Genomic DNA, 27,713 nt, shown 5'->3' on the forward strand with positions numbered 1-27,713 from the left:
CGTTCGTTGTGCAGAAAGAACTCTGCTTGTGCCACCTTTTCACTCCGACACTGGATGGTGACATTTCCTCCTAGGATCGCCATGTCACTGGGGCTCAAGGAGATGGAAGGTTTGGGAAAATCTTGTCCTGGATAGGAAGAGAATAGGATGTGATTTGGAAGGAGGAACATCATCAACAGTCCGACTCTATAAAATGGGTGACATTTACATATGTACCAGACCAAATCTGAGTAAATGTCCAGACTCCAGACCTGGAGAAGATTCAGCCAAACCTTTGTCTAGGGCATTTGTCAATAGAATGAATGGCCAGTTTTTTCCTCTAAGTATGTGGTCAGCAAATAGTTGATCATGGCTGTGAGGGTCCTCCCTCACAAGCACTTCCACCTGACAGTCTGCCATCCTGCCAGCTCCCCATGCAGGCATCCCCTCCAGCCTCAGATGGGCAGGGAAGGGGGTTGCACCACCTTGTTCCTTCTGCACTGGGAGTAACAGCACGCTCCAGCTCTCTGTCCTCGTAATTCCTCCTGGGCCTTCACAGGAACCTGATTTTAAAGGATCCCCCCTTGCCCCACCTCCCTGGATCTTCTCCCAATCACCACCCAGCGTCCCTGAGTGGCCTTTCTCTGAGCCTATCTGGTGGGAGGGCTGGGTAGACTCTGCAGTCTCCTGGCCTCACCCACTCCATCCCAGCCCAGAGTGGGGCATTTGTTCTGTTCTCTGCCTGGTTCCCCCCTGTTGCTTCTGGAGCCTCTCCAGTGGCTCCCTTGGCAGCTTGGGGCCTTTGCCTGCCTGGCTGAGGTTGAGCTGCCTGGGCAACTGCAGGAGAAGGGTGAAGCAGCTGGGTGGCTGCAGGCTGTTCCCCAGGGTTGTGCCGGGGCGTTGGCTGCTGCTATCCTAATGGTGAAGGTGGTCTGGGGCTCTGTAGAGGCACCTGCAGCTGAGGTACTGACAGCGGCGGAGCTACAGAGGCTGAGGATGGTGCCTCTGTTGCAGGGCTGGGGGTGGGTGGGGCGGTGGACAGGAAGACAGCATCGCCGGACAACGGGGAACCCTATTTGGACTGAAATGAGAGTCTGGCAACATTGGCTCCACCCACTGCCTGACTCCCACAGGAGTCCTTGAAAAAGTGCCCTTTAACAGCCTCCCTCACTAGGTGAATAAGGGGGGGTGGAGTGGGGGGACTTTCAGAGCTCTCCCTTTCATGAAGCTTAGCTGGTCACATCTTGGCATCATTCAAGACAAGTGAAGGAGAGTGAAGAACTGAGCTGAGCTGTGTTAGGAAAAAAGGCCTCTGCTTCTGTTTAACCCCCGTCCTCCGTTATGTAGTATACTTGCCTGGGCTTAGTAGTGAGCTCCTAAGGTGCATCCTGGAAGGTAACAGATTTCTGCTCCTTCTCTGTTGCTATTTAGAATGAAGGGGAGTGGGTTAAAGAGCCCTTTGTGCCTCTCTCTGTGGTCCTTGAAGATGTGTGTGGTGGGGGGGGGGGGTGCTGGTTGCTGAGTGACAAATGCATGGGGTCGATGGGGTTTAGTGTGCCTGACATCCACAATCTGCTCAGATGTCCATGCTGACTGCATGGGGCATTCCATTTGGACTGGCAAGAACTGCTTGAGGGGCACTCCTGTTGGGGTTGCCAACTGACCCCCTCCAAATCAGCTTTGGGTTTTTAAAAGCGGCTTGATATCTAAGAATTACCAGGAAAAGCTTTTCATAGTATGAACACACTGCAGTTAAAAACATAGTTACAGAGAGCAGTAAAAACTTAGCAAGCCGATCAAACCAGAAATTGCACCACCAACCACCTAATGCTAGTTGGCAGTACCAACATCGATACTCTCTCTAGCTGGTTGTGTCAGCCAGCACTAGGAGAAGCAACTGCCCAACATGGTATGAGCTGATGGGCTCCCATATTCATGGGTGGTCCAAAGCAACAGAGGGGGACAGTACTGACATTTCCTGAGCTCCCACAAGAACTCTATGCACATGGGCTTGATCTCTGATATTGGGGATATTCTTGAATGAAGAAGAACCCTGCACATAACTGTATGTGTGGCTGGCATGTGCCTCTGGTGCTGTGCCCAGATTCAGGCAAAGTATTAGACAATGAGGCCTGCATGTTCAGACCTGCATCCCTCTCTGCTCACATTGCTATGTCCATTAATGTAGGTACAAGGACTTGTCTCCTTGGGCCCTGAAAGCAGCAGGCCATGGGCAACCCCTCCTTTTTCCTCTTGGGTAAAGCAGCCGTGCCTATGGGGGAAACACTCTGGTCGGAATTAGGTTACATTATTCTTGATTTGTATTGTGATTGATACAGTGGGACAGGTCTCTTGTACTTGCAGTTCAAGTAGAAGAGGGCATTTTGCCAGGTTTAGCTCTTCACCAAGAGGGAAGATGCGTGTTTCTCATTATCTTCCTCCCCACCCAAATAATCTTTTTATCCACAGCTACTTACCTCTAGGCCCTGACCTGGATAGCCCAGGTGAGCCTGATCTTGTCAGATCTCAGAAGTTAAGCAGGGCTGGCCTGGATTAGTAATTGGATGGGAGACCTCCAGTGAAGACCAGGGTTGCAGAAGCAGGCAATGGCAAACCACCTCTGTTAGTCTCTTCCCATGAAAACCTCACCAGGGGTCCCCATAAGTAAGCTACAGCTTGAAGGCATTCTCCACCATGCTTACCTCTAGACATCCATCTCTGCCCAGTCATCCACCATCCTGGAAATGAGAGGATTTCATTACTGGCAAGATATCCAAGAAACAAGAGCTGGTGTGGGTTTCTGCTCCTCCCACCCTACACATCTGGTCCTGTTAGCCTTTCCTGTGAGATACCAACCGAGAAAAAGTATGCTAAAAGAAAGCGTCATGTTGATAGATCTCTCTCTCTGGTAGCCAGAAGGGTCTTGTGTGCTGCTAACTCAGAAGCCCTGGATGATGGTCCCAGCTGGGCACAGCCGCTTCTAAAATCCAGCCATTTTCTGTGGCTCAGTTCCTGCTCACGTTGGCTGTGATTCACCAGGGCTGCTTACCATGAGGTCTGTGATATGTCACTATATTTGATTAAGGACAATTCCCACCACTGCCTGGCAAACCACATCCCCTTTTCAGTCTAGTTGCAGAGCATGCATGAAACAGAGGAAGCTGTCAGTTTGCAAAATCCACGTGGATGCTGTGAAAGTTCAGCTGGCCTCTGTAAGTGCAGAGGTTAATTGCCGTTTTGTTTATCCAGAAGCTCTCTGGTGGTGTGGTGGTGGCAGCTAAGACAGGGCACATAAGTGAGAAATTGACTTGTGGGGGTTCCACTGACCCTGTGAATGCCTTTGTATTCAAACTGGCAATGAAAGCTGTGTGAAAAATCATCACTATATGGAAGGAATCAAGAAGCAACTGAGGGCCAAGCTACACATGACGAATGACACTTGAACGGCAAGTGTATTTCTCCCTGTTCACTTGCCCTCCACTCAATCCACTTGCCGTTCAAGTGTCATTCGTCATGTGTAGCTTGGCCCTGAGAAGAAAACATCTGTCCATTACATATCCAAACTTTATTTCCAAGGCCAAATCCACATGTCTCAAGTTTGCCGCTTTCTCCCCACCATTTATGCACTTCTCAGAGGGCTATTCACATACTCTTACCGCAATCCCGCCATTCTTTCGCATCTGTTGCGTTGTGCCTCAGATGAGTTTGGCGCGTTTTCTAACGCTTCTCTTGTGCAGTTCTCACCATGGATGTGAACAAATAGAAGCGGTTCACAAAGAGACCACCCCCTTTTAACCACCCCCACTTCCTTGTTTATAGCTTTTCCGGAATACCATCCCTCTTTGCTGTGCAATTATTATGGTTTCTAACTCTGTCCATGGCGTGCCCGCCCCCCTGTTCCTTTTTTTTTTTTAAAGTGGGCATTCCTAGCGCTATTGCGCAATCCTGTCCATCAATATCACCCTGAAGTGGAGCACTCAAAAGTGCCTGTGGAAACATGGAGGGGGATCATTTTCATTTTTTTTTCATTTGCGTCATTTTTTACTGCTAAAGGACTGCTTAGGTAATATCTGTGGCTGCCAAAGTTGACTCTCCTTTTTTTTTTAAAGAAATGTTGAAATTACTGTTATAGTGAAAATCCGCTGTTCTACAATAACATTTTAGCATTAAATAAGTAGTATGTGCTAAGTGGCCAGCACCAGCCTCCCGCAATCTTTCCCAGTGACCCATTGTTCTCTCCTGGGGATCTATGACTATCAGAAAACACGGCTTCTCTTGGCCTGAGTGTGCGATGCTTCATTGTGTGGTTTATCACTGAAAGGGGTATGTGGCCTTGCCGTAGCAATTTAGCAAAAAATCACTATAGCGGAAATCTAGTATAAAAATGTTTTAAAACACAATGTCGTCATCAGCTATGGTGGATCTAAACCCACCCCTTAATGCGCAATTCTCCAAGGGATGTGGACAACGTAGAGCGCAATGCTGCCGCAGTAAGAGAGGGAATGTGAACACAGACTGGGACAGTGCGGGATAGACTCCAGCGTGATTATTGCGTATGAAAAACGGAAGGTAGGGAAGTGTGGATTCGGCCCAAATCTCATCACCAGAATCCTTCCCTCTTCTGAATGTAGCCAGGATTTCTAACTCTACCATCTGATAAAATTTGCAGGAGTGTATGATCTAGTTTTTTCAACATCATATGTCCAGAGTTATCTCCCTTGAATTGTGTCTAACAAGATCTACTAGAGGAACAAATTTCATGGAGCAGGACTTTCCCACTGTTGCCTCCTGATGCATACAGCTCACTGAACAACCCTCCCTGCCCAACACTTTTGTATATGGGGTTCAGCAGGCCTTCAGGAACAGCATGGAAGAGGGGCGGGGATCAGCAGAAATTGCCACCTCTCTTCTCAAGGCAGATGCGCCCTTAAATCTTCAGAATTGCGTGGCTTGATGCAAGCCATTATCTGAAAACTAGATTATTTCAGTTTCCCATGTAGACGATTATGACTGGAACCTCACAGAAGGATTCAATAAAAAGATATCTGAAGACAACAGAATGAGTCAGCTCTTCCCATACTTATTTAGACACTTATGCCCATTTTTCTTCCCAGTAGGGACCCAAAGCATATCACAAAGCCATCCTCCTCTCCTCCACTTTATCCTCACAACAACTACTCCATCGGGCAGGTTAGGATGAGAGCGAGAGAGTGGCTAGGTTAAGCAACTTATGTGACAGAGCGGGGATGCAAAACTGGGCCTCTCAGATCCTAGGTTGACCGTCTAACCAGTACATCCTGCAGGCTTTCATACCTGGGCTCTGTTCTGCTGTCAGTTAGAGAAGTTCCATTGAATTAACCCAAGCAATTGCTAATTCTTTGCCTGACACGCTCTAGTAAAACGCTTGCTAAAATGGACAGAACCTAGAGCCAAGCTACAAGTGACTCCTTACACAGGTTGGACACCTGTCAGCTTCCCTCAAGTTTTGATGGGAAATGTAGGCATCCTGGTTTTACAGCATGGCTCTCCGTTACAGCTGCAAGACCAGGATGCCTACATTTCCCATCAAAACTTGAGGGAAGCTGACAAGTGTCCAACCTGTGTCCGGCGTCACTTGTAGCTTGGCTCCTAGAAATAAAAAACAACCTGAGGAGATGCAAGAAGTGCTGCCATGTTGGGTGGATCACTTTAAAGAGGACTCAGCGGCCATTTTTAAGCTCATCTATTCTAGCAAACAACAATTACAGTGAAGCCAAAGGCAAGAGGAAGCACAGCGGTTACAGAGTTGGCGAAAGAGTGGAATGCCCTGGATTCAGCCCCTAATAACTGCTTGAGCTGCGTATCAGAGTATGTGTGTGTTGTGTGTCATCAAGTCGCCTCCGACTTATGGTGACCCCATGAATGAAAGACCTCCGAAACTTTAACACTTGCTTAGATCCTGCAAACTGGAGGCCGTAGCTTCTTTTATTGAGTCACGCCATCTCGTTTTAGGTCTTCCTCTTTTCCTACTGCCTTCCACTTTTTCTGACATTATTGACTTTTCGTAGCATCTTTTCTTCTCATGATGTGAGTGAAGTATGACAGCCTCAGTTTTGTCATTTTAGTTTCTAGAGGGAATTCAGGCTTGGGCCGTCATCACACGGGCTTCTATTTAGCACAAAAATGGCGCAATTTCCCGGCAAACACCCACCTTATTCCAACACTGATGCGATTTTCTCTCTTCTGCTTTGTGCTTGATAGTCGCGATATTTTGCGCCTCAGTGTGAATGCCTCACATTGATGTTTTTCGCCTCGCCACGCCATAGGCCCACCTTTTTTTCTCTCCTCAATCCCAGAATCCATTTCTCCCGCGACTCCCCCTTTTTTTTGTAATAATGTCCTTATATCGCTATGACAACATCACACAATGAAAATTTTCTGCTGAAGAAAACAAGTAAAAATGACTGAATTGCCATTAGAGAAATTTTTATTTTAACCCAAAACCACACCTCGCTAAAAATGGCCGTGTTCAGTCATTTTCTGTTTTTTTTTAAATTACGATGTTATGGGTTGGGCTACCGGCATGTTTATCTAATGTTATTCCATTATAGCGGAATTAAACGCCCCCCAAAAATTTTTTTAAAGGGGGAGGAGTTGCTTCTGCGCCCATTAGAGAGAACGGAACAGAGCGCTTAGGTGTGGACAGCTGGGAGCGCGAAGAAACGTGAGGTGACCCAAAGAAACATTACTGTGCCAATATCAGTGATGACGCTATATGCTGTAAATTTAACGGAACAGATGCCCGTGTGACGACGGCCTTGATTTGATCTAGTGTAGTATCCATATATAGTAAATATCAGAGTGGGGATCTGAAATAGTCACCCCAGTTCTGGCTCAAAACTCTAACCATTATACAACGCAGACTCTTTAGTCTGTTAGCTGTGGAGCACAATAGCTACCAGACATCCTGCAGCTCTGAGTCAAGAGCATACACGGATAAGAGTTCTTTAGCATAACTAGTGTTCCAAGGAGACCGTCAGTAGTGGGCAATGTCCCAAGAATTCCTGCCTCTGTCTGCCAATTGTTGGCCATCAACAGGAGGAAATAGGCTGCCTGGAATTACCCACCATTTGCGGGCAAGCTGGGGAAGTTGGCATGAACGTTCTCGCGTCCCTGGCCAATGATGTCACTTCTGGTGTGACACAGCAGTGATAGCATCACACAGGAGCCAATTCTTTAGAAATTGTCCCCTAACGTGGCAAACATACTATGTCTGCATTGCCATTGCTTCCCCGTCAAACCAGAAGTGATGTGATCAACTGGCATTGCAAAAGGTAGGGAACTCGTCCACTCTGCCCCTTCTTCTGGCAACCCTACAGGGGTGGCACCAGGGTTTCTAGCGTCCAAGGTTGGGGGCAGCGCCAGGTCTGTTGCTGCCCCTACACATGCACACGGAGTGCGCGTGCGCCCTGGACTGCATGATGTTACTGTGTGTGACATCATGCAGCAAGCCAGCCCCATTGGTGCAGCGGGAGGCTGAGACGGTGCACGGAGGCTGCCTGCGCTCCCAGTCGGGCGCAGCGGGTGGCTGGTGCACGTGCGTCCTCCCAGCCCTCCTGCTCTGTTGTTCCGCACGCTGCCCAGATGCCTGCCGCGTCTGCTGCACCCAGCCGGGGGCATGTGTTGGCAGCTGCAGCAGCGTGGGGTGGGAGGGCTGGCAGGCTGCAGCAGTTACGGGCCAGGCATGGCAGGTGGCCGGGGTGGCGCACAAGTGGCTTCCCATCCCTCCCACTCAGCCACCAGCACTGCCGCCACCAGCTCTGCGGCACCCCCGGCGCCCCCTTTGGTGCCTCAGCGCTCAAGGCGGGGGCCAGACCTGCCTCAATGGGCGCGCCGGCCCTGCAACCCAAAGCACAATAATTGCCATGATCTATCTTCTAGTAGCTTGGGTAGCTGCTAGTGTTGTGTCCTTAATGCCAGACTTAGGAATAACGAGGCGGCATTATTTCCAACAGGCAAGAGTTTTATTAAGTCTCCATTCTTTCCCTAGCTGCAGCTACATTAATAATAATAATCGATTTATATACCACCCTTCAGGACAACTTAATGCTCACTCAGAGCAGTTTACAAAGTGTGTCATTATTATCCTCATGACAATCACCGTATGAGGAGGGTGGAGCTGAGAGAGCTCCAGAGAGCTGTGATTGGCCTAAGGTCACCCAGCTGGCTTCAAGCGGAGGAGTGAGGAATCAAACCCAGCTCTCCAGATTAGAGTCCCATTGCTCTTAACCACTACCAAACCACAATAACTTCCTTCCCCTGTCCCTGCCCACACCAAATCCTAGAGTGGACTTGGGCAGTCTCAAACACTGACCTGGATTAAAGGAAAGTAGTTGTCAAAACACCACAGCTAGTTGTTTCCATACATCTCCTTATTCATCTTAATATTTTGTTTCATCTGGTTGTGTAACTGTATATATGACTGTATGGAGAAAATAGGGGTGGCATGCTATATCTTATAGACCCAGGCAAGTGCTGAGAGTAGGCTTGCCAGGTTCCCTTACCCTCAAAGCGGGGGGACCTGGCACTCACCTTCTTTTTGCTCTGTGCCTGTACAATGACATCACTTCTGGTGGCATGTCCAGGTAACGTCATTGTACAGGCGCAGGATTATGGGTGTGCTTTGCAGTGGGCCGATTTGGGCCCCAGTTTGGCCTGTTTGGGCCCAAACCGGCCCACTGCAAAGCACACACACGCATGCTCTCGGGACAGTGTGATGAAGTCACTCCTGGGAGTGGTGAGGTCATTGTGCTGCCCTGGGAGTGCACCCAGGAGGTCTGTTTCTGCCCCCCCACCCCGGCTGGCCAGGTGAGTGGAGGCGAGAAGCAGAGGGGTGGGAGCAGGGGATCTCCACATGACAGAGATCAGCTACCGTACAGAAAATGGGGTCAACTCTATGGTACTATACCCTGCTGAGTTCCCTCTCCTCTCTAAACCTTGCCTTTTACCAGGCTCCCCCCCCCCACCAGTCTCCTAATGAGGGCCTATCGAGAAGTGAATCTAGCCAACCTAGCCCAAACAGGAAGGGACTCAAATTTGCAGTGCACAAACTCCCATCAAGGGGCTTATATAAGGAGGAGGCAAGTAGATTGGTAAAAGAAGTCCCTGGTTGCTGGCAGAGGGAAAGGGCTAGCAAATTTGTGTTGCTGCTTCCGAAGCAGACTGCTTATAGGCAGCAGGGACATAGCGGTAGGGCAATGATTGTTGGTCCTGGCACCTGGTTAGAGAGATGCATCTTTTTGCATTTCAATTTTCTATTTCACAGCTACTGTCCTCAGTTTGCTTAAAGGTACAGCCCATGTAAGAGACAGACAGACAGCAATGAAGTAAGTGCATGCTTTGCTTTGGAGGTGGGGCTTGGTAGGTTTATAATCGATGCTTGGGACTGTGTCCTTGGATGCCTTCTAATGTTCTTGGCAGTAAGAGGGGTATCTTTCATGTTAGAACTAGCCTGGGACATGCATGTCTCCACACAACCCTAAGTCCTCCTGACAGTACCCAAACGAGTCATTTTGCCTCTGGTCCCGCCTTGATTCTGTTTTTGGCCACCGCTTCATAGACGCAGGGCTCAGGGACTCTGGCAGGATCCGCTGACTGCATGGCTTTCAGCAACCGCTGATCCAGTGTAACATAGGTGACTTCCTCCTGGTCTGCTCCAGTATGGCTCTGCATGGGCTACAGGGAGAAAAGAAAAAGAAGTAGGGTTGGTCCTGTGATAATGAAGTATCAACAGAAACAGATAATAATGCTCTAATGAAATAAAAAGATTCTGAATGCTAGCTTGAAAACAGCAGCAAATGACATCTGAGGATGCCTGAAGACCACCTGTGTGTGTGTGTGGAGGGGGGGGGGGGGAGCATGAGACTATAGGGTTGCCAGCTCCAGGTTGGGAAATTCCAGGAGATTTTGGGGGGGGGAGGGGAGCCTGGGGATGGTGGAGTTTATGGAGGGGAGGGACCTCAATGAGGTTAATAATGCCATACAGGCCACCCTCCAAAGCAGCTGTTTTCTCCAGAGGAACTGATCTCTGCTGCCTGGAGATCAGTTGTAATTCTGGGAGATCTCTAAGCCCTACCTGGAGGCAGGCAACCCTACACAAGAGAGTGCCAGGTGTAGTAATGTCCATAGTGGCCAATGCTGGTATTCAATTGAACTGGAGACATTCAAGTTATACCTGAGTAGCATTTTATTTTCTATGGCTAGGCTGGAGTGCTTGGGGTTGGCACTGTAACCCCATCACTAGATTCAAAGGTCAGGATCCGCAGATAGTGTGTATGAAACTCTTACCACATTCACTGGTTCGTGTCTTTCTCTGGAAGAAAAGCCTGTAAGACAGAGAGACATCATTAGATTCTGTACTGGGTAAATCAACATTGCTGATATTCCTGTCCCATGTTTTCTGACTTCCAGGTCTTGATGGAAGAGGCCTCTTTCTTGGTACACATCCAACTCTAGATTCACCAGACTTGGTTTCCTTCTGCTGCTACCTACACTAGCTTCTAATCCGGCCCTGGAGGCACTTCCCTCCTGTGAGCACCTTCAACCTTGCCGGTGTTCAGGCCCCAGCAGCCAATGGAACAGGCAGGCCCCTCAGGCCAGCTGATATAGAGGGTGTAGTAGAGGCCCTGGAAGGCCAGCAGGTAGGCAACATGGCCTCCACACAGCCACTGGCTGACTGCCATCATGGGAGACATGGCATGTCCTGCTGACCGTCTGGCAGCATGAAAAAAGGATGGAGTGGCAGGATAACTTTCTGCAAAGCCCTGAGGGTGAGCGGAGGAACAGCTAGGAATCCTTGGAGGATCTCATTGGCCAGGGGAACTTGGAGACTGCCCACAGAGGAAGCATGAGTGGAGGAGGGAGGGATAAAGGAAACTGATACCCAGGCTAGAGAAGAAGGAGGTCGCATCTCTCTAGGTTGCTAGGAGGCACTGGCTAGGAGGAGATGGAATAATCCACTTGAAGCCAACCCCCTTTCCTCCCAGTCCTGAGGCCTGTGCTGTGCCTGCTGGGGAAACACAGAGGTGCTGCTGAGTGTGGCAGGAGGGGCCTCACCATACATGTCTGGCTTTGTATATTCTGCTCCAGGAAAACTCAGCAGCAAGGTACCCGACTCATACACTGCATCTGACAGCCTGCATCTATTGGGCCCATTTGCCCAACTGTGTTTTTAGCTGTCTGTCAGATTATCTCAACCTTCCTCAGCAAATAGCGCTCTCCATGGGTGTCCTTTCTGCCACTTTATCTTAACAACGATCCTATGAGGTAGGACCAACTTTACTGAGTGAGTTTTATGGTTAAGTGGGGATTTGAGCCTGGGTCTCCCACGCGTCTGATGCTCTATTAATTGTGGAACGCTATTAATAATTTTGCACCATTTTACCTCTGTAAGTTCTGTGGGGAGGCACCAAGCAGAGCCCTGAAATCTGTCCCTTCAAGCATTGGAAACCCTGTTCATTCTCTCCCTTGCCTTCCTTCTAGGATTTCATCATAAATTTCCCAAACATTTTTGAGCCAACATCGGGGAAAATCAACACTATATATTGCTTCCTGCTTTAAAAAAGTCCTTTCTTTAAGTATAGGGAGGGTAGGGCCAGTTTATGACAGCTTTTTAAAACAATTACCTCTCAATGTGAATTTTGAGGTGGTATAGCCTGGGGTGAGGACGATACCATTTTAGTGATGGACAATTTATAAAGCAACCTCTTCCAGTGGCCCACTCACCTGTTCTTCTTTTCCTGTAGAATAGGAAGGCAACCAGCAACAGGAGGAGAATCGAAAGGCCCCCGGCACTGCTTGCCCATATAACTTTTGAGGACCCTGCTGTAAAATCCATAGAAACCTTTCATTAAGGGACTGCAGGCTTTCTCTTTCCACCCATGACTAGTGCCCCAAGAATGGTCCTTCCATCAATCAATCATTGCATCCATTCATCTACCCTGTGCATATTAAGTCGGGTGAGAAAAATACATCAATGCTATTCTCAGCACCCCAAAACACTGTGCATACGATTCCTTTGTTCTATTCAATGTAATTGGATTGATCCTCAAGGATGTTTAGGCAACCCTAATCCCAAAATAGCAAAGAGTCCAGCAGCACCTTTAAGACGAACCAACTTTACTGTAGCATAAGCTTTCGAGAACCACAGTACTCTGTGTCAGATGCATCTGATGAAAAGAACTGTGGTTCTCGAAAGCTTATGCTACAGTAAAGTTGGTTCGTCTTAAAGGTGCTGCTGGACTCTTTGCTATTTTGCCACTACAGACTAACACGGCTAACTCCTCTGGTCCTAATCCCAAAAGCTCCTTCCTCAAGCAGAGGGGAGAGGTCTGGAATATCAGGGGGCAAGGCAGGCTCCTCACCTGTCACAACCAGCTCCACAGGCTGGCTTGGCCTTGACCAGATGAAAGAATGGTTGCTGTGGACATACTGACAGGTGTATGTCCCTGCATTTTCTGATGTTATATCGTGGAGAATGAACTTGGTTGTGTTTTTGTCAGGCTTTGCCTTCTGTGATGCTGTCAGGTTTCCTGATTTGTGCAGGGAGAAGTTCAGGCCATTCTGCGGTCCTTGGCAATGGATGGTGACTTTTGAGCCTGGAGCAAGATGTCTACTGGGTTTCCCCTTGATGGAGGGTTGGGGAAGATTGGGATCTGAAGGCAGGAAAAACACAATGAAGGCATGGAGTCATGCTGTTTGGTATTTAGCCAGTGTATACTTGCTACCTAGCAGATCATCTTCTAGTACAAAATCTCTCAAATGGACTATTCTGTGCTAGCACCCTAAAGACACAAACAGCAGGCACAAGCCATGGATTCCAGTATTCTGTAAATGCTGCAAGCAGGTTTGAATGACTGAACAACCAGAGTGGGTTGAGAGATGCTGGAGGGATTACCAGTGGCCAAGACCAGAGCATACTGAATTCTTCTTTATTAAAAGCAGAAGCAGAACGAATTGTGCAACAGAGATACATGGGCATCTGGTACAAATGTGGAGAATTATTCATGCTATCTTCTTCCAAATTTGAAAATTTATTTTTAGTCACAGAATGTTCATGAATGGATTTCTACTGCTGTTTGCAAATGTACGATGTATATATCCAGGGCTTTTTTCCTGGGAAAAGAGGTGGTGGAACTCAGTGAGTTGTCCTCGGAGAAAATGGTCACATGGCTGGTGGCCCCGCCCCCTGATCTCCAGACAGAGGGGAGCTTAGATTGCCCTACGCACCGCTGGTGTGTAGGGCACTCTAAACTCCCCTCTGCCTGGAGATCAGGGGGTGGGGCCACCAGCCATGTGACCATTTTCAAGAGGTGCTGGAACTCCGTTCCCCTGCGATCCCACTGAAAAAAATCCCTGTGTATATCCCTTTGGACTTCTGTAGCACTTTGCCCCTGAATCATTGGCAGGAGAAAGGTGAGCCCTTATCAGCCTCACAGCCATCACTTGTTTATGTGGTCAAGACTCTGGGAGGATCTTGAGGAGATGATGACCGTTGCAAGGGGACAAGTAGCTGTCACCACTGGACTGCAGCAAGTGTCCTCTTCAGTGCAGAATAATGATCAGACTGTGAGCTGGACCACAAGAGACGAGTTTCACATGGCTGGTCGGTGCAAATTTACCTGGGAAGTGGAGGAGACTCTTTCCCTTCTCCTTCCCCTCTCTGTGAGAGCCGCCTGCCAGCTTCAGGCTTCCCTCACTTGCTACGGAGACAGCCGTCAGCAAAGCTCCAGCTGCAGCAACAAGCAGAGGAATCTGCCGCCCCCGCCGGGGCTGCTCTGACATGCCCTCGCTCCGGTTTTGCTGCGACTGGAGCTTTGCCAATGGCTGTGTGGGTGAAGCTACAAGTGACGAATGACACTTGAATGGCAGTGTATTTCTCCCTGTTCACTTGCGCTCCACTCAATCCACTTGCCGTTCAAGTGTCATTCGTCACTTGTAGCTTGGCCCTGTAGCAGCTCCCTGGGGGCTGGCAGGCAGCCCACCAGACACAGGGCACCCTGGGAGAGAGCAGCAGTTGCCCACGCCGGATGGTCTTTGGGGGCCCTCACATCCACCAGGTGGCTCTCACAGAGAGGGAAAGGAGTCTCCTACATTTCCCAGGTAAATTTTGCCGACCCGCCATGTGAAACTTGTCTCTTGTGGTCTGACTCTGTGTTAAACTAGTATTGGGCAGACCCAGGTTCAATGCCCTTCTCAGAGTCTCTTACACGAGGAGGCTCAAGTGTAGGGAGATGCAATGTTAGCCAGGAAGCATACTTTAAAAAGACAGAGCCAAAGGCTCTCTCCACAGGGTAGCTTTAAAAGACAAAGCAGACAGAGAGAGCTCCTTAGAGGGTTGTTAATTTAATCTTCGTCTCCCTGAAGGCTCTGTCAATATCACCTCCCCTTTGGGGAGCCATGAAACATACTGTGGGTGACTTTGGACTAGTCAGCCCCACCTACCTCACAGGATTGCTGCAGGTTAAATTGGAGAGGGGTCCAACCTTGTCCTGAGCTCCTTTGGGGAAAGATGGGATAAAATATGAAGGAAGGAAATGTGAAAGAAGAACATCTTGAAAGGGGACTGGAGCTGCACACTGACTAAAGAAAGCCCAGATGCCGACCACTCCTCACCTTCCAGTGGAAAACTCTCATACTTGAATGAGGGCAGCCAATAACAAGCCCTGCCTTACAGTGGCCTCACTCGTTTTCTGAAAAGCTGAAGTACTGGCAGGCACCAGGGCACCCACAGGTGCCATGCGGGGACCTCCGTTGTAGGGTAAACAATTTGAGAGGCATTTGAGGCATTGGCCATGTAACTATAAACATGTGCATGGAAGGCGGTCATTAGGGTAGTGCTTTGCTCCGTATCAGCATCTTCTTTTTCTCCCTAATGTCCCCCTAGTCCCTGCGGAGATCTAAGTTCAATGTTCTTCTTAACCACGAAGCACACTGGGTGACTTTGGACCGGCCACTCTCAGTCCCTCCTATCTCAAAGGATTGTTGGAGGACACCCAACTTCACTCTGAGCTCCTTGCAGGAAAGATGGGATAAAATGTGATAGAAGTGTTGAGGTTGTTCTAGTATATTAGAATCTGGAATGGTTCTAAACTATATATTTTATTTGTGCACAGGTTTCTCCTAGGGTTGCCAGGTGTCTGGTTTTCCCCTAGACAGTCCAGTTTTTTCTTGGACTGTCTGAAGGAAACGGGGTTAAAATATTGGACAGACCTTCCTGCACTGCTTCAGCCTCCTCCCCCCTGCTTCCAGCACTGGGTGAGTGGGGGGCCAGCCAACCCATCTGGCCTCCTCCTGCAAGCCTGGGAAGCAGCTGGCCCACTCACCTGGCTGGCCTCTTGTGAACCGGGGAAATGGCCAGGCCAGCTAGTCCACCAGGCCTCCTGAATGCTGAAGAAGTGGCTAGACTGGCTAGCCCGCCCAGCAACAGGGGAGAGGCCAGCGATGATGTCACTTCAAAAAGCAACATCATCACATGGGGCCTGGGAAGAACCTGTTTGTGTGAGAACCTGAGTTACCAGCTTGGTGTAGTGGTTAAGAGCACGGGACTCTAATCTGGAGAGCCGGGTTTGATTCCCCACTCCTCCACAAAGCCAGCTGGGTGACCTTGGGCGAGTCACAGTTCTCTTGAGCTCTCTTAGCCCCACCCACCTCACAGGGTGATTGTTGTGGGGTAATAATAACACTTTGTAAACCGCTCTGAGTGGGCATTAAGTTGTCCTGAAGGGCGGTATATAAATCGAATGTTATTATTATGTTATTATTATTTTTTCAGGGCTGGACAAATGAATGTGCTCTTCCACCTGCAATTTATTTTGTTGTAGGGCTGGGATCCCCAACCATTCTAAAGGCACCTTTAGAATGCTGAGATGGGGTTGTGGGCACCACCCCAAAATGGCTGTCTCAGAAGGTGAAGCCAAATCGAATACCTCACACCTCCTGGGAAGAAGGAAATCTCGAAGGGTGACTGCAACCACACACTGACTAAAGAAAACCCCGATGCTTACTAGTCCTTCTCACTTTCCAGTGGAAAACCATTTGAATGAGGGCAGTCAGGAACAAGCATTGCATTACAATGGCCCTGCCCACTTTCAGAAAAGCTTGGAAGGCACCAAGAGAAGTACTAGTGGGTGCCTTGGTGCCCATGGGTCCCATATTGGGGACCCCGTTATAGGGTAAACAATTTGATAGGCAGTTGGGGCATTGGGAGTGAAACTATAAACATGTGCATGGAAGGCAGTCATTGAGTTAGTGTTGGGCTCAATGCCAACATCCTCTTTCCCCCCTGATATCAACCTAGCTCCTGAAACCCAGCTTGAGTGATGACAATTGGACATGGAAAAAGTGGCATTCATATCTATTACCAATAGCTAGGCTGCAGCATGGGTTTGAGATCAGGATGCAAAATATGTATCTGGCTTGGTTTTGATGAACTATTGCTGATGCTTTGTGAGCATCAGTGCCTGCAATTACCCACAAAAATTATTGAACATTTCAACCTCATTTATAAGCATTGGAAAAGGGAAGGAATGCCAGGTTTGGGGCTTTTACCTCTCAGAATCAAATCCACGGGGTTACTTGGCTCTGACCAGACAAATGGATTTCCTGCGAGGTGATATTGGCAGGTGTAGCTCCCAGCATCCTCCAATGTCACCATAGAGAGAAGGAGCTCTTTTGTGTCTCCACCTGGCTCCCTCTTCCGTGATGCAGTCAGGTTCCTTGACTGGTGCAGGGAGAAGTTCAGCCCATCCTCTGGTCCTTGGCACTCAATGGTGACATTCAAGCCCAGATCAATCTGACCTTTGGGTTCTGCCCTGATGAAGGGTTTGGAGAGGCTTGGATCTAGGGATTAAAATGTAATGAATCTCTAGGCACATTAAAATTTAGAATTCAACCAACATTTCCTATGAAGTTCAATCACAGATTATGTGTCAGTCTGAATGCTAATGATATTCAAGTCTGGTGTAAAATGTGACATACTGTCTTTTAAAGCAATTCTAAGTATTGTGTCCTTAGGATAGAAGAGTATCTGTGGCACTGTTTACAGAAGCAGCAGATCTGTTATCTTGCTTCAGATGCCCAAATCGCAGCACTCAACTTCACCGCACCCTCTGCCCCTTCTTTTTGGATGATGACCATCTGTCTCACAACCTTCAGTCCATCACACCCCTAACACCTTTTCTCCCACCTCTCAGCTGGAGGGTTTGTCATCTTCCCCAAACATTGATGGACAGTCCATCAAAGCACAGAAAGATTCCCCGTCTATCAGGAAGCCCTTTTCTAACCCTCGGCTTTTCATTGACAAAACCTCAGTTGACCATTCAGGTCTATTATCCTAAGAAATAGCCAGCCATCAACTCTAGAAATGCCTCTTGCTCTGTGCAGCCTTTCTGTTTGCTTTAGAGATATGGGATATGCAAAACCTGTTTATTGTTAATAAAAAATATGCAAAGTCACTCTTACCTGTTACATAGATGGCTACTTTATCACTGAAATCTGAGCATTGATCAGACAAGCAATATTGACACCAATAGATCCCAGCATCTGATGGTGAGACATTTTGAATGAAAAATTCAGCCTGGGACTTTTCCTGGGCTGCCAAAGGATACTTAGCTGAACCTGGTTCTTTGTGTAGCTTGAATTGAACTTTATCGTGATGTTTGTTCTTACAGTAGATTGTAGCATGTGCTCCCAGGGTAAGGTTCTCACTGGGTTCCACTGAGATGGATGGCCTGGGATAAGCTTGTCCAGAATGAGAGAGAGAAAACAAGAGTGAGATCTGGAATGGGCACCAGAGAGCAGTTCTGAAAAATCTCAAGGAAGGAGCTGGAGAAACCCTTTGTCTCTGTTGGTGGAAACGATGAACCTTTCTTATTTCTTATTTTAATTCCTTTAATATATTCTCTTACTCTTGAGTATTTGAGGTGATTCATAGCATAAAAACACAATGAATAAGAGTTTCATCTTAAAACACTATGTATAAATGAAAATGCTCTAAAAGGCCAGCATTATGTAAGTAAATAAAATATAACACATTAATTCACAGCAACATGAACTCAGAATCCTACATCGAGCCCCTGGCATCCTCGTTGTCCATCCTTACTATACAGTGACAATGACAAAATGTCCCTTCCAAGTGGGGCCTTTGAGTGACAAGAGCATGGGATCAGTGGGACTGAACATGCCTCTTTTTGTAGGCTGCATGTGCGGCAAACATAATAGCTGAACTTTCACAAGAGGACAGAATCTCACCCGACTGCGGGAAGTCCGGTTCCAGAGTGTTTTAGAGAAGAATGGGGATAATGAAACAAGAGGATGGCTTCAAGTGGTCAGCTGTGTTGGTCTGAAGTAGCAGTATTTGAATCCAGTGGAAAAAGACCAACCTTGGGGTACCTTCCACCTTGGTTCCCAGCCTCCAGGTGGTGGCTGGAGATCTCTCAGAAATTACAACTGATCTCCAGATGACAGAGATCAGTTGCCCCATAGAAAAAGAAAGCTTTGGAGGGTGGACTCTATAGCATTATACCCCACTGATGTCCCTCCCTTCCCCAAACCCCACCTTTCCATGCTCTGCCACCAAATCTCCAAGTATTTCCCAAGCATGAGCTGGCAAACCTATCTATGATTCAATGATTTAAATACAGTAGAAAATGAGAAACTCTTAAAATCAAATGTACATTTTAGTCAGTGTAGCTTTTCCATTTGATTTATGGTTGTGGAAAATAACAAAGGCATTTTAGTATTTAGTAATAACAAAAGTATTTAGTAGGAGAGCCAGTTAAGAGCACTGGACTCTAATCTGGAGAACCAGGTTTGATTCCTCACTCCTCCGCTTGAAGCCAGCTGGGTGACCTTGGGTTAGTCGCAGCTTCTAGGAGCTCTCTCAGCCCCACCTACCTCACAGGGAGCTTTGTTGTGGGGATAATAGTAACATACTTTGTAAACCGCTCTCAGTGGGTGTTAAGTCATCCTGAAGGGTGGTATATAAATCGAATGTTATTATTATGTTATTATTATTATTTACGAAAATAGCATACAAGGACTGAGATAGGCCTTCACCTCTTACATTGATATGTACTTCATCACTAATATCAACATCGGTTTCGATGACTGTTTTCTTGGAAGCAATACATAAACCGGTAGAGCCCTGCAAGTAATTGACTGTCATTCAAAATGATAAATATAACCTCATTTTGTTCTGCCTTCTTTACATCCACATAGTGCTGAAAGAAACTCTCTTGTTTGTGCAGAAAAAATTCAGCATGTTGTTGGTCTTTATTCTTACAATGGATGGTGATATTTCCTCCCAGTGTAACTACCTCAGTGGAACTCAAAGAAACTGAAGGTTTGGGATAAGGGTCGAATCCACATTACTCATTCTAAGTCGCATGTTCCCTGCATTCCCCACGCAATCCCGAGTGCCGGTCACATTACCTCATTAAACAGACGCATTTCATTCACATTTCTCCCAAATATGTGGTCACAGGTTTTCAAGGGAAGTTTCACGGTGGCTGCGAACGGGCCAATGTGCAATTTACACGGTTTTTTTAAAAACCACCCCCCTTCCTGTCTCTCCGGCCGTTCCAAGAGTTCCTATTGGCTGATTCAACTTGCAAGTGCTCCGTAGTCTGCAAAAGACTGTTTTTGACTTCATAGCATTGGATTTATTAATTATGCTGTTTCTGAATCAAATCTGGTAGTTTGAAAAATCATTTTGGGGTGAATCCATCCTCAGAACGGACTCGCGAAACTTCCTTTTTAACTGTTTTTTATTTTTTTTATTTTATATTACTGTAATATCGAAATTACGAAATATCGAAATAATGACACTCCAAGGAAGTGAAACTTCAGTAAAATTCAGACACTGAACTGTCCTGCATAGGAAATGCCCACGAAAGCTTCCCACATGCTTCCAAATTTCCAAAAAAGAAACGAGAGAGAGCCATCAGTGCTGTCAGTGGGGGAAAGAGAGGCATCATTATCTTCAATGATGTTTCTTTATAAGGCAAGATCAAAATAACGGAAAAGTGCGCTCAAAAAAATAAAAAAATGGGCGGGGAAAAAAAGGTCCCGCCCCCAAAAGCAGTTTTCGAGTGGCTATGTGACCGGAGGGACGCGCGAGAAAGACGGATTGGAAGCAGGAATGTGAACGAAGAGGAAAAAATCGTGGATTGGAGGCAAATGGAAGATGTCCGATAAACATGCGGGTAATGGGTGAATGTGGATTCGACCAAGGTTGTTTTGCAAAAGAAAGAGGGCAAAAGCAATATTCAGAAGATGGAACATCTACAATAATCTCACTCTGCAGAAAACACAAGATGGAGTCTGCCTGAAAGAATCAAAATTCTGATTAATGATGGTCACAAACAGAAGGCTAATAGTTTAGCAAGCTTTTCCTTTGCATCCCAATGAATTTGGATGTGTTTGTTTGCATGATTATTACTGGTTTTTTCACAAAAGTCGACTTTCTTGCTACCTCCCACACCATCTGTCTTCCACTGGTGTTGCCTCTGATTTTGAATAGGACACATAGTAAAATAATAAAAGGTCATTTTATTTTTATTTATTTAATTCATTAATAACCTGCCTTTCTCCACAAAATGGACCCAAAGTGGCTTCCACCGTTCTCTTTTCCTCCATTTTATCCTCACAACAACCCTGGGATAGGCTGAGAATGCTTGACTTGTCCAAGGTCACACAGCAAGCTTCCACAGTAGAGTAGGAATTCAGACCAGGATCGCCCAGATACTAGTCCAACACACCAACCACTACACCATGCTGGCTTGAGACTTGGCTCTATCTCTTAGGATAAATCAGTTATTATTTCCCCCTTAATTGCATTCTAATAGTCTTGTGGCTTGAACCAATATATAAATATCTCATTTTCTAACTAGAATATTATATAATTTTATTTATTTATTCCATGTTTTACTCAAGCAGGCTCAGGGCGGATTACATCATATAAAAACATTTAATACAATTTACATATCATAAAAGCAATAAGACAGTTTAAAAATTTCAGACATTGGCCGTTTTCACACTGTCTATAAATAGCGCGAGACTCACGGAAGGCTGCCGGCTTTCTCACGCGATTTATGACGTCATCTGTTTACAAAACGCCACAAACAGTGGTTTATGGCGTTTTGTAATCGGATGGTGTTAAAAATTGCACGAGGAAGCCGGCAGCCTTCCGTGAGTTTCGCGCTACTTATAGACAGTGTGAAAACAGCCATTGATATTGATCCCTATATCTCATTACTTCCCGTATGTCATCCTGGTGCAGGGTTGTGAGTGGGCTGCACCTAAGTGTAGAAAAATAGGAATGAACCCCACCGGATCATTAAGCTGTTGAATCGAAGTACCTCACTTTATCTAGAATGCGTTACGTGTGAATGTTGAGAAGGAACCTGTCGCACTGCAGGCCGAGGGTGGGGTTGTTTGGGAGTCCAGAGAAAGTTGGGGAGGGTTGACCCTCCATACAAATCTACCTGGAAGAACCTTATGGAGTAACAGGAACTTCAACAGTTATTCATTTACAGCAATTCACTTAGTGCCCCTGATTGTCCTCACATGACCTTGCCCTCCTCTCCTGTTCCTGTCCATCCCCACTGCAGCATATCCCCACCTTTAAAGCCTGCCCAACCAGGGACCCTACCCCACAAGTTCTCCTGTCACCATAGCCCAAAGGAATGCCTTCCCCCTAAGTCTGGGTCCTGCAACAGCTGGCTGGGTGTCCCTGGGAAAACTTGCCCTACAGGACATTCTGGCAAGCCCTTCACTCCTCGCAGTCCCAGTTGTATTGTGGGGATAATAACACTGACTTCATTCAGCTCTCTGAGTGTGGCACTAATCTGTCTAGAGGGGTGGTATATAAGCACACTGTTATTATTTTTTCCTTACATCAACCCTGTGAGGTAGGTTAGGCTGACAGTGTGTGACATGCCCAAGGTCCCCCATCAAGCTGCTGTGGCAGAGCAGGGAATTCAAACCTGGGTCTCCCAGATCCTTGTCTGACACTAACCACTACACCATACTGGCTCTAACATTGGAAGATTCCTTCATCTGTACTTGTCACATTGAAACAGGAAATGCAATCTAACTGAAACAGGAAATTCATCTAACCTTGAGTCCCAGAGGATGGCAATCTTGTTGTCTCTGTAGCTGGAACTCCCATTTCTTGGTGACATTTACTCTTAAAATGAGTGGTAGTTCCCCACCCCCCTGAGGACTTTATCGGGGCTCACTGAGATGCAGGACTTGGGATAAATTTAACCAATAGAGCGTGCATTAACTACTTTATTCCTAATTATTTAACTTTGTGTTATTGTTTTTTATAAAAAATTGATTTAAGAACAGCAGAATTGTTAGCAACATTGATTCCACCCTCTAGCTCATTTCATTGTGAAATGAGGAAGAGGCAAACTGCTTCATCCTTCTTCCCCATGTGAAGAGTAAATGTGGAAGGTCCCCCTCAGCATTTCCTCTTCATGCAACCCAGCTGCTCTTCCTCACAGACTCAACAATGGGGAAAGAAAACAAACATTGCAATATCTCTGGTGTTCTTCGTGAGCTGTGGTGAGGAGATTAAAGAACATTGTATCTGACGAAGAAACCTTTGACTCTCGGAAGGCTATACCCTGGAAATTTTGTTGGTCTGTAAGGTGCTACAGGACTCAAATCTTGCTGTTCTACTGCAGACCAATAGGATTATTCAGGTACCCACCTGAAACTATCTTGTGCCTCTTAGTCCAAGATGAAGAAAGACTGTCTTGATGGACTTAGCTGGAGGAATTACTTGTTTTGTTGGGACCAGATGGGAAGACCACAAAAGCCAAATTGAGCCTCTGGACTTCCTTTTCAATGCTGAACAATAGTCTTTGGGTTTTTACTTCATTTATAGTTCACCTTTCTCCTCAGTGGGGGTCCAACATGACTTACATTGTTCTCCTCTCCTTTATCTTCACAACAACCATGTGAGGAAGGTAAGGCTGAAAGAGAGTGACTGACCCAAGATTATTTAGTGGGTCAGTTGGGATTCCTGACTTCCACAACTCACATAGGTCTATTGCTCTTTCTGAGCTGGATGCTTCTAGTCTACATGGTACAAATGGCTGAACATTTGAAAGGATTGTTAAAAATCTTTTTTATATATATAACTGGGCGGAACTTTTGTGGAAGACATTTAAAATAAATGTTGCCTTGAGGAGATGGGAGGTAGGCAGGGGAATTAAATGGTGATGGAAGAAATCTCTACGTTTTTAAAAACGAATTTCAAAGGTGACACAGCTTTCTATATAAAAGGGAGACCGTGTTCCTGACAACACACTTTTATCCTGGTGCTCCTGCACAGGAACACCAGGATAAAAAGTGCGTCCTGGCCAATGCGGCCTCCAGAGGGAGCCACCGTTGCAGGATGGCCAGGCAAGCCCCTCCGCCCCTCCAGAGGGAGCCACTGCTGTGGGAAGCCCAGCGTTTTTTTGTTTTTTTAAAACGGACTCTGTTGCTAGTATGTAATAAATTCAAAAACAGATCAGCTTGAGTAATACAACACCTGTGACAAAACCATAGGGTTGTCAACTGAATTGGTATCCTAACCTTCAGCGTGCCTTTAAATATAACTTGAGATTCAGGAACTGGTAGGTAAAGCTTTTAATGGCATGGAGATCAAAGTAATCATTTATAAAACACTGCATGGCTATCAGGACCAGGGGAACAAGTTGGCAGATCTATAAAACCAGTAACAGGATGTAAGACACTCTTACTGAAAGCTTTTATATTTTACCTAACTGATAGTTATTGATCAAGGCCTTTTATTTGCTAATAGTTCAGAATCATTAGCTTTAAAATAATTCAGTTTATGTTAGGACCTTAACTTGCTATATTAACAATCGAGTCTATAATTGCGATTATTTTAACCAATGAAGACCACTTTAAGAGTTACTAGCATTTTTTAAAAATGTCATTGATTAAGGATACAGACATGTTACCTATACACGAGCGGACCAATACATTTGTTACTTTGCAAAGCTGCTCAGAGTGTACATTCAATTAAAATGTCACAGACACTGCACTTTGATCATTTTAAAGGGTGAATTCAGAGATAATCCAACACCACCACCTGTTACTAATTTGTGTCCTCAGATTCTGCCACTCCTCTCCACAGTGAAGGTTTAGTAACATCCTTGGCATCTGCTAGCAGATGCTCCTTGGAGCATCCTTCATTCCAAGCATTGTGATTGAAGAAGAGTTGTGCCTCTCCGGGAATCTTCTGATTTTTTGACAGAATGTTCAAAATGAGTTGCCGTGTAAGTCTGTCTGTAGCAGCAGAAAAGAGCAAGAGTCTAGTTGCACCTATAAGACTAACAACATTTGTGGTAGGGTAGGAGCTTTCATGAGTCACTGCTCACTTCTTCAGATACTAGATACAAAAGCTCATCCCTACCACAAATTTAGTCTTATAGGTGCTACTGAGCTCTTGCTCTTAGACAGAATGTGGGCCTCTTTTAATTTTACACATAAAATAGATAGCCGCATGCTAGTTAGAACTTAGCAGACTCTGAGGCTAAAAGAAGAGTCAGATCAATGGGTTTTTTCCCCTTTTTCCTTCTGGATTTAGACTGAATTCTCAGTTAGGACATCTCCATGCAAATGGGAACATGATTCTTGCAAGTTTAACAAGGAACAGGCAGTTCTAATTTGTCATGCAGAGAGAAAAGGCTCTTTTCAATGGGGAGACCACAACATTTGGCACCCATTCTACCCCCCCCCCCATTAGTAATCTTTATGTTCACTGATACTCACCACCACTAGTCATCGAGCTCCGTCCAGTCACCCACCATCCTAGAAAGCAGATTATAGAGTTGGTTAGTTGCAAGATATTAAGGATCAGGAAACCGATACTGTCTTTGTTAGACCCGACTCACCCTTCGACACCCTCAAGTTTCTCTGTCTTTTTATACCAACCAAGAAAGAGGATGCAGGAAGAGAACCTCATGGTGTAGTAGTTTGTATAGCCGGTCGCGTCCACCTGTTTTCTCTTTGCCTCAGTGACCTCTGAATGAAAATCTCATCTGGCGTCTGCTTCGTAAATGCAACTGTGCTCTTCGGGAGCCCTTTTCACCAGGTACAATTTCTGTGTAATCTGTAATGCATCAGAATTAACAATGGTCCAAACTCAACTTCAGAAAGGGCAAACCACGTCCATCTGGCTGCAGTCACAGGATACAAAAATCAGAGGAAATGAACAGTATAACTTACATTTGTAATGGGGATGTGGATTCATCATCACCGCAAAAATGCTGGTTCCCTCTGCCTTTTCTCATGAAAGGGAAATACTGACAGATCGTGACCTCAAAGCCAGGGAGGACTTGAGATCTTTCCTCGACACCAGGCACTGAGGTAGATTTTGCTTGGGTGGCACCTTAGGAGGAATGCCTCCGTTTCTGCTTTCAGGCTGCAATTAAAATTTGGTTACTTGCTCCAGCCCCTCAAAACACACCTGGGAGAGGGGGGCTTAATTGTCCTTACATATATCTTATGTCTCTGAGGTTTTCAGACTGGTAATGTCTCCCCAAAGAAGCCCACAACTGGTGGATCTGGTAAAGAGGAGTAGTTGTTAAGCTGCTCCCTCAGACAAGCATTTTATACGAAAGCTGCCCTGGGTGGGCTCTGAAGGGCCAGAAGTTTCCTTGTAACACATCTTGCCTCAGTCCGGCTCTCTCTACAGCTAAAATCCAGCCATACTATGACATGGCCTCCCCCTGCCCTGACTCTCCTCTGTTGCTGGACAGAAGTTGGTTCAAAAGGGCCACTTGTCTTCTGTAGCCTCTAGTTTAACTTATGGCTGTGTCGGAAAAGTTGACATGACTGCCAGATATGTGAGGTGGTGGTGGTTTCAAGCATTTGCAGGAGTCATTTAAAAACATCATTCTCTTCCTGTGAAACTCAACAAGCCAACAAGAAGTGAACAGAAAAGATCTTCGTGTAGCATTCACATGGTGTGAGTTTGGAAGATCTGCTATTGTCATATGCTTAGAATTTATGGGCTTGCTTTGATGAGGCAAAGCCCTGAGTACTTGTGAGCAGGTCACATGTCATTAAATCAGCTACTGTAGAGAGTGTGTGAGCGCTGCTTTTGTGTCTGCACATTCGGAACTGACTGCATCAGTCAGTAACTCTTAGGGTTGCCAGGTCCAGGTTGGGAAATTCCTGGAGATTTTGGGGGTAGAGCCTGGAAAGAGAGGAGTATATACCCCATTATACCTCAATGGGGTATAATGCCATACAGTCTACCCTCCAAAGCAGCCATTTTCTCCAGGGGAATTGATCTCTGTGGCGTGGAGATCAGTTAATTCCAGGAGATCTCCAGCCACCACCTGGAGGCTGGCAACCCTAGTAACACTTCATAGGATTGCACTGTTAGAAAAAGGAGTCTAAGTAAGACAAACTGTGTGGGAAGGCCTGAGTGAATCTATGTCTGTGTGGATGAGACGAAAGTTTATTCTGTTAGTGAAAGTATGTTTGGAAAATTAGTTTGTGTGACTGCATCTGTTAATATATCTTTAAGGAGATACAATTATTTTTGAAACTGCCAAGCTTAAGAACTATTCTGAAACCAATACTCTTTTCAAAAACTCTGCTTATGTTCTTATCAATAAATTTTAGTTTTGTTTAAGAAAAAAAATCTCTACCACACAAGCCACCCTCACATGCTGACAGTTGTCAAACTACCATCTATAACGAGCCTTCCTATATATCGCCAGTTAAACTGAGGGGGACAAAGGCAAAAGGCTTTGGTGGCAGCAAAACCTTTTGAAGGAACCAGGGGGACTGCAATATACAGGTCACACAAACAAAAAAAGGGAAGGAGATCTTGAGGTAAAAGCCTGGGTAAAGCAGAGAACACCTGAAGCTCTGTTTGAGTAGAATGAAAAAGGGGTTGGGTTGTGACAAGAGTCCTCCATAGGTAGGAGTTTAAGGAAGCATAAGGAGGAGCTGAATTGGAGGTCTAAAGCCAAAATGGATGAGGTTATAAAATAAACAGCAAAAATATTACACTGTCAGCTCAGTCCTAAGCCCTGAGTCAACGCCTCCGCCTGTGTGTTGATGTAAAACGGGTGCAGCATGGCCACTCCCTATGGACTTTCGTAGGAGAGCAATGCTGGCACCCGAGCACAGCAAGACAAGGTGCAGCCACCGCCAAGAGCGCCCGCCCACCATTTCCCTGAAAACCCCGCTCACACCAGCCAATAGCTGCACCACTTCCCTGACAGGTAGGTGAGGGGCAAGCAGTGGCACAGCCAATGGGGACACCATGATCCCTGCTGCCCACCAACAACCTCCTCCCCATCAGGGAGCAGGAATCCCTGCTGGAGAGGGCAGCAGAGGTGACAGTGAAGTTCCGGATCGAACACCCACCCTCTTGCCCGTCCAGCCCCCATGTCTGATGAGGGACAGGCCGGTGGCTGTACCTCGGTGCACCTGCAAATCCCTCCCAGGGCAAGTGGGACCAGAAATGCGGCAGGACCCAGCAAGGGTCGCACTCGCAGCTTGCAGCACTTGGGATCAGTCCCCAGGTTCCAGAGGGGCAGGGGGGGCAGGTTCTTTACTGACAGGAATGTCCATTGGAAACCACACAAGAAGTGATGGGAGTGAAAAGCGCCCACAGACTTGTGGCAGTGCCATTTGAACACATCACT

General features: G+C 46.6%; 1 protein-coding gene across 1 annotated transcript; it reads right to left on the bottom strand.

Annotated features, from left to right (window-relative positions):
- Positions 1-8,820: 8,820 nt before the first annotated feature.
- Positions 8,821-25,124, bottom strand: LOC129339522 (leukocyte immunoglobulin-like receptor subfamily B member 3). Its single transcript, XM_054994104.1, has 8 exons — positions 24,979-25,124; positions 24,817-24,855; positions 17,479-17,757; positions 16,567-16,857; positions 12,381-12,671; positions 11,743-11,841; positions 10,306-10,343; positions 8,821-9,693 (listed from the first exon to the last, which is right to left on the bottom strand). The coding sequence occupies exons 1-8, from the start codon at positions 25,007-25,009 to the stop codon at positions 9,526-9,528; spliced, it is 1,236 nt and encodes a 411-aa protein (XP_054850079.1). The 5' UTR covers positions 25,010-25,124; the 3' UTR covers positions 8,821-9,525.
- Positions 25,125-27,713: the final 2,589 nt, after the last annotated feature.

The sequence above is a fragment of the Eublepharis macularius genome, chromosome 12 (genome assembly GCF_028583425.1).
Source record: "Eublepharis macularius isolate TG4126 chromosome 12, MPM_Emac_v1.0, whole genome shotgun sequence".
In the NCBI taxonomy this organism is placed as follows: Eukaryota; Metazoa; Chordata; class Lepidosauria; order Squamata; family Eublepharidae; genus Eublepharis; species Eublepharis macularius.

Excerpts from the sequence above, each read along its gene's own strand:
- LOC129339522 (XM_054994104.1), bottom strand. The coding sequence starts at position 25,009 with ATGAGGTTCTCTTCCTGCATCCTCTTTCTTG. Across the intron at positions 24,856-24,978 it reads TTCCTGCATCCTCTTTCTTG|GATGGTGGGTGACTGGACGG; the intron begins GTTGGTATAAAA and ends TCTGCTTTCTAG. Across the intron at positions 17,758-24,816 it reads GAGCTCGATGACTAGTGGTG|CTTATCCCAGGCCATCCATC; the intron begins GTGAGTATCAGT and ends ATTCTGGACAAG.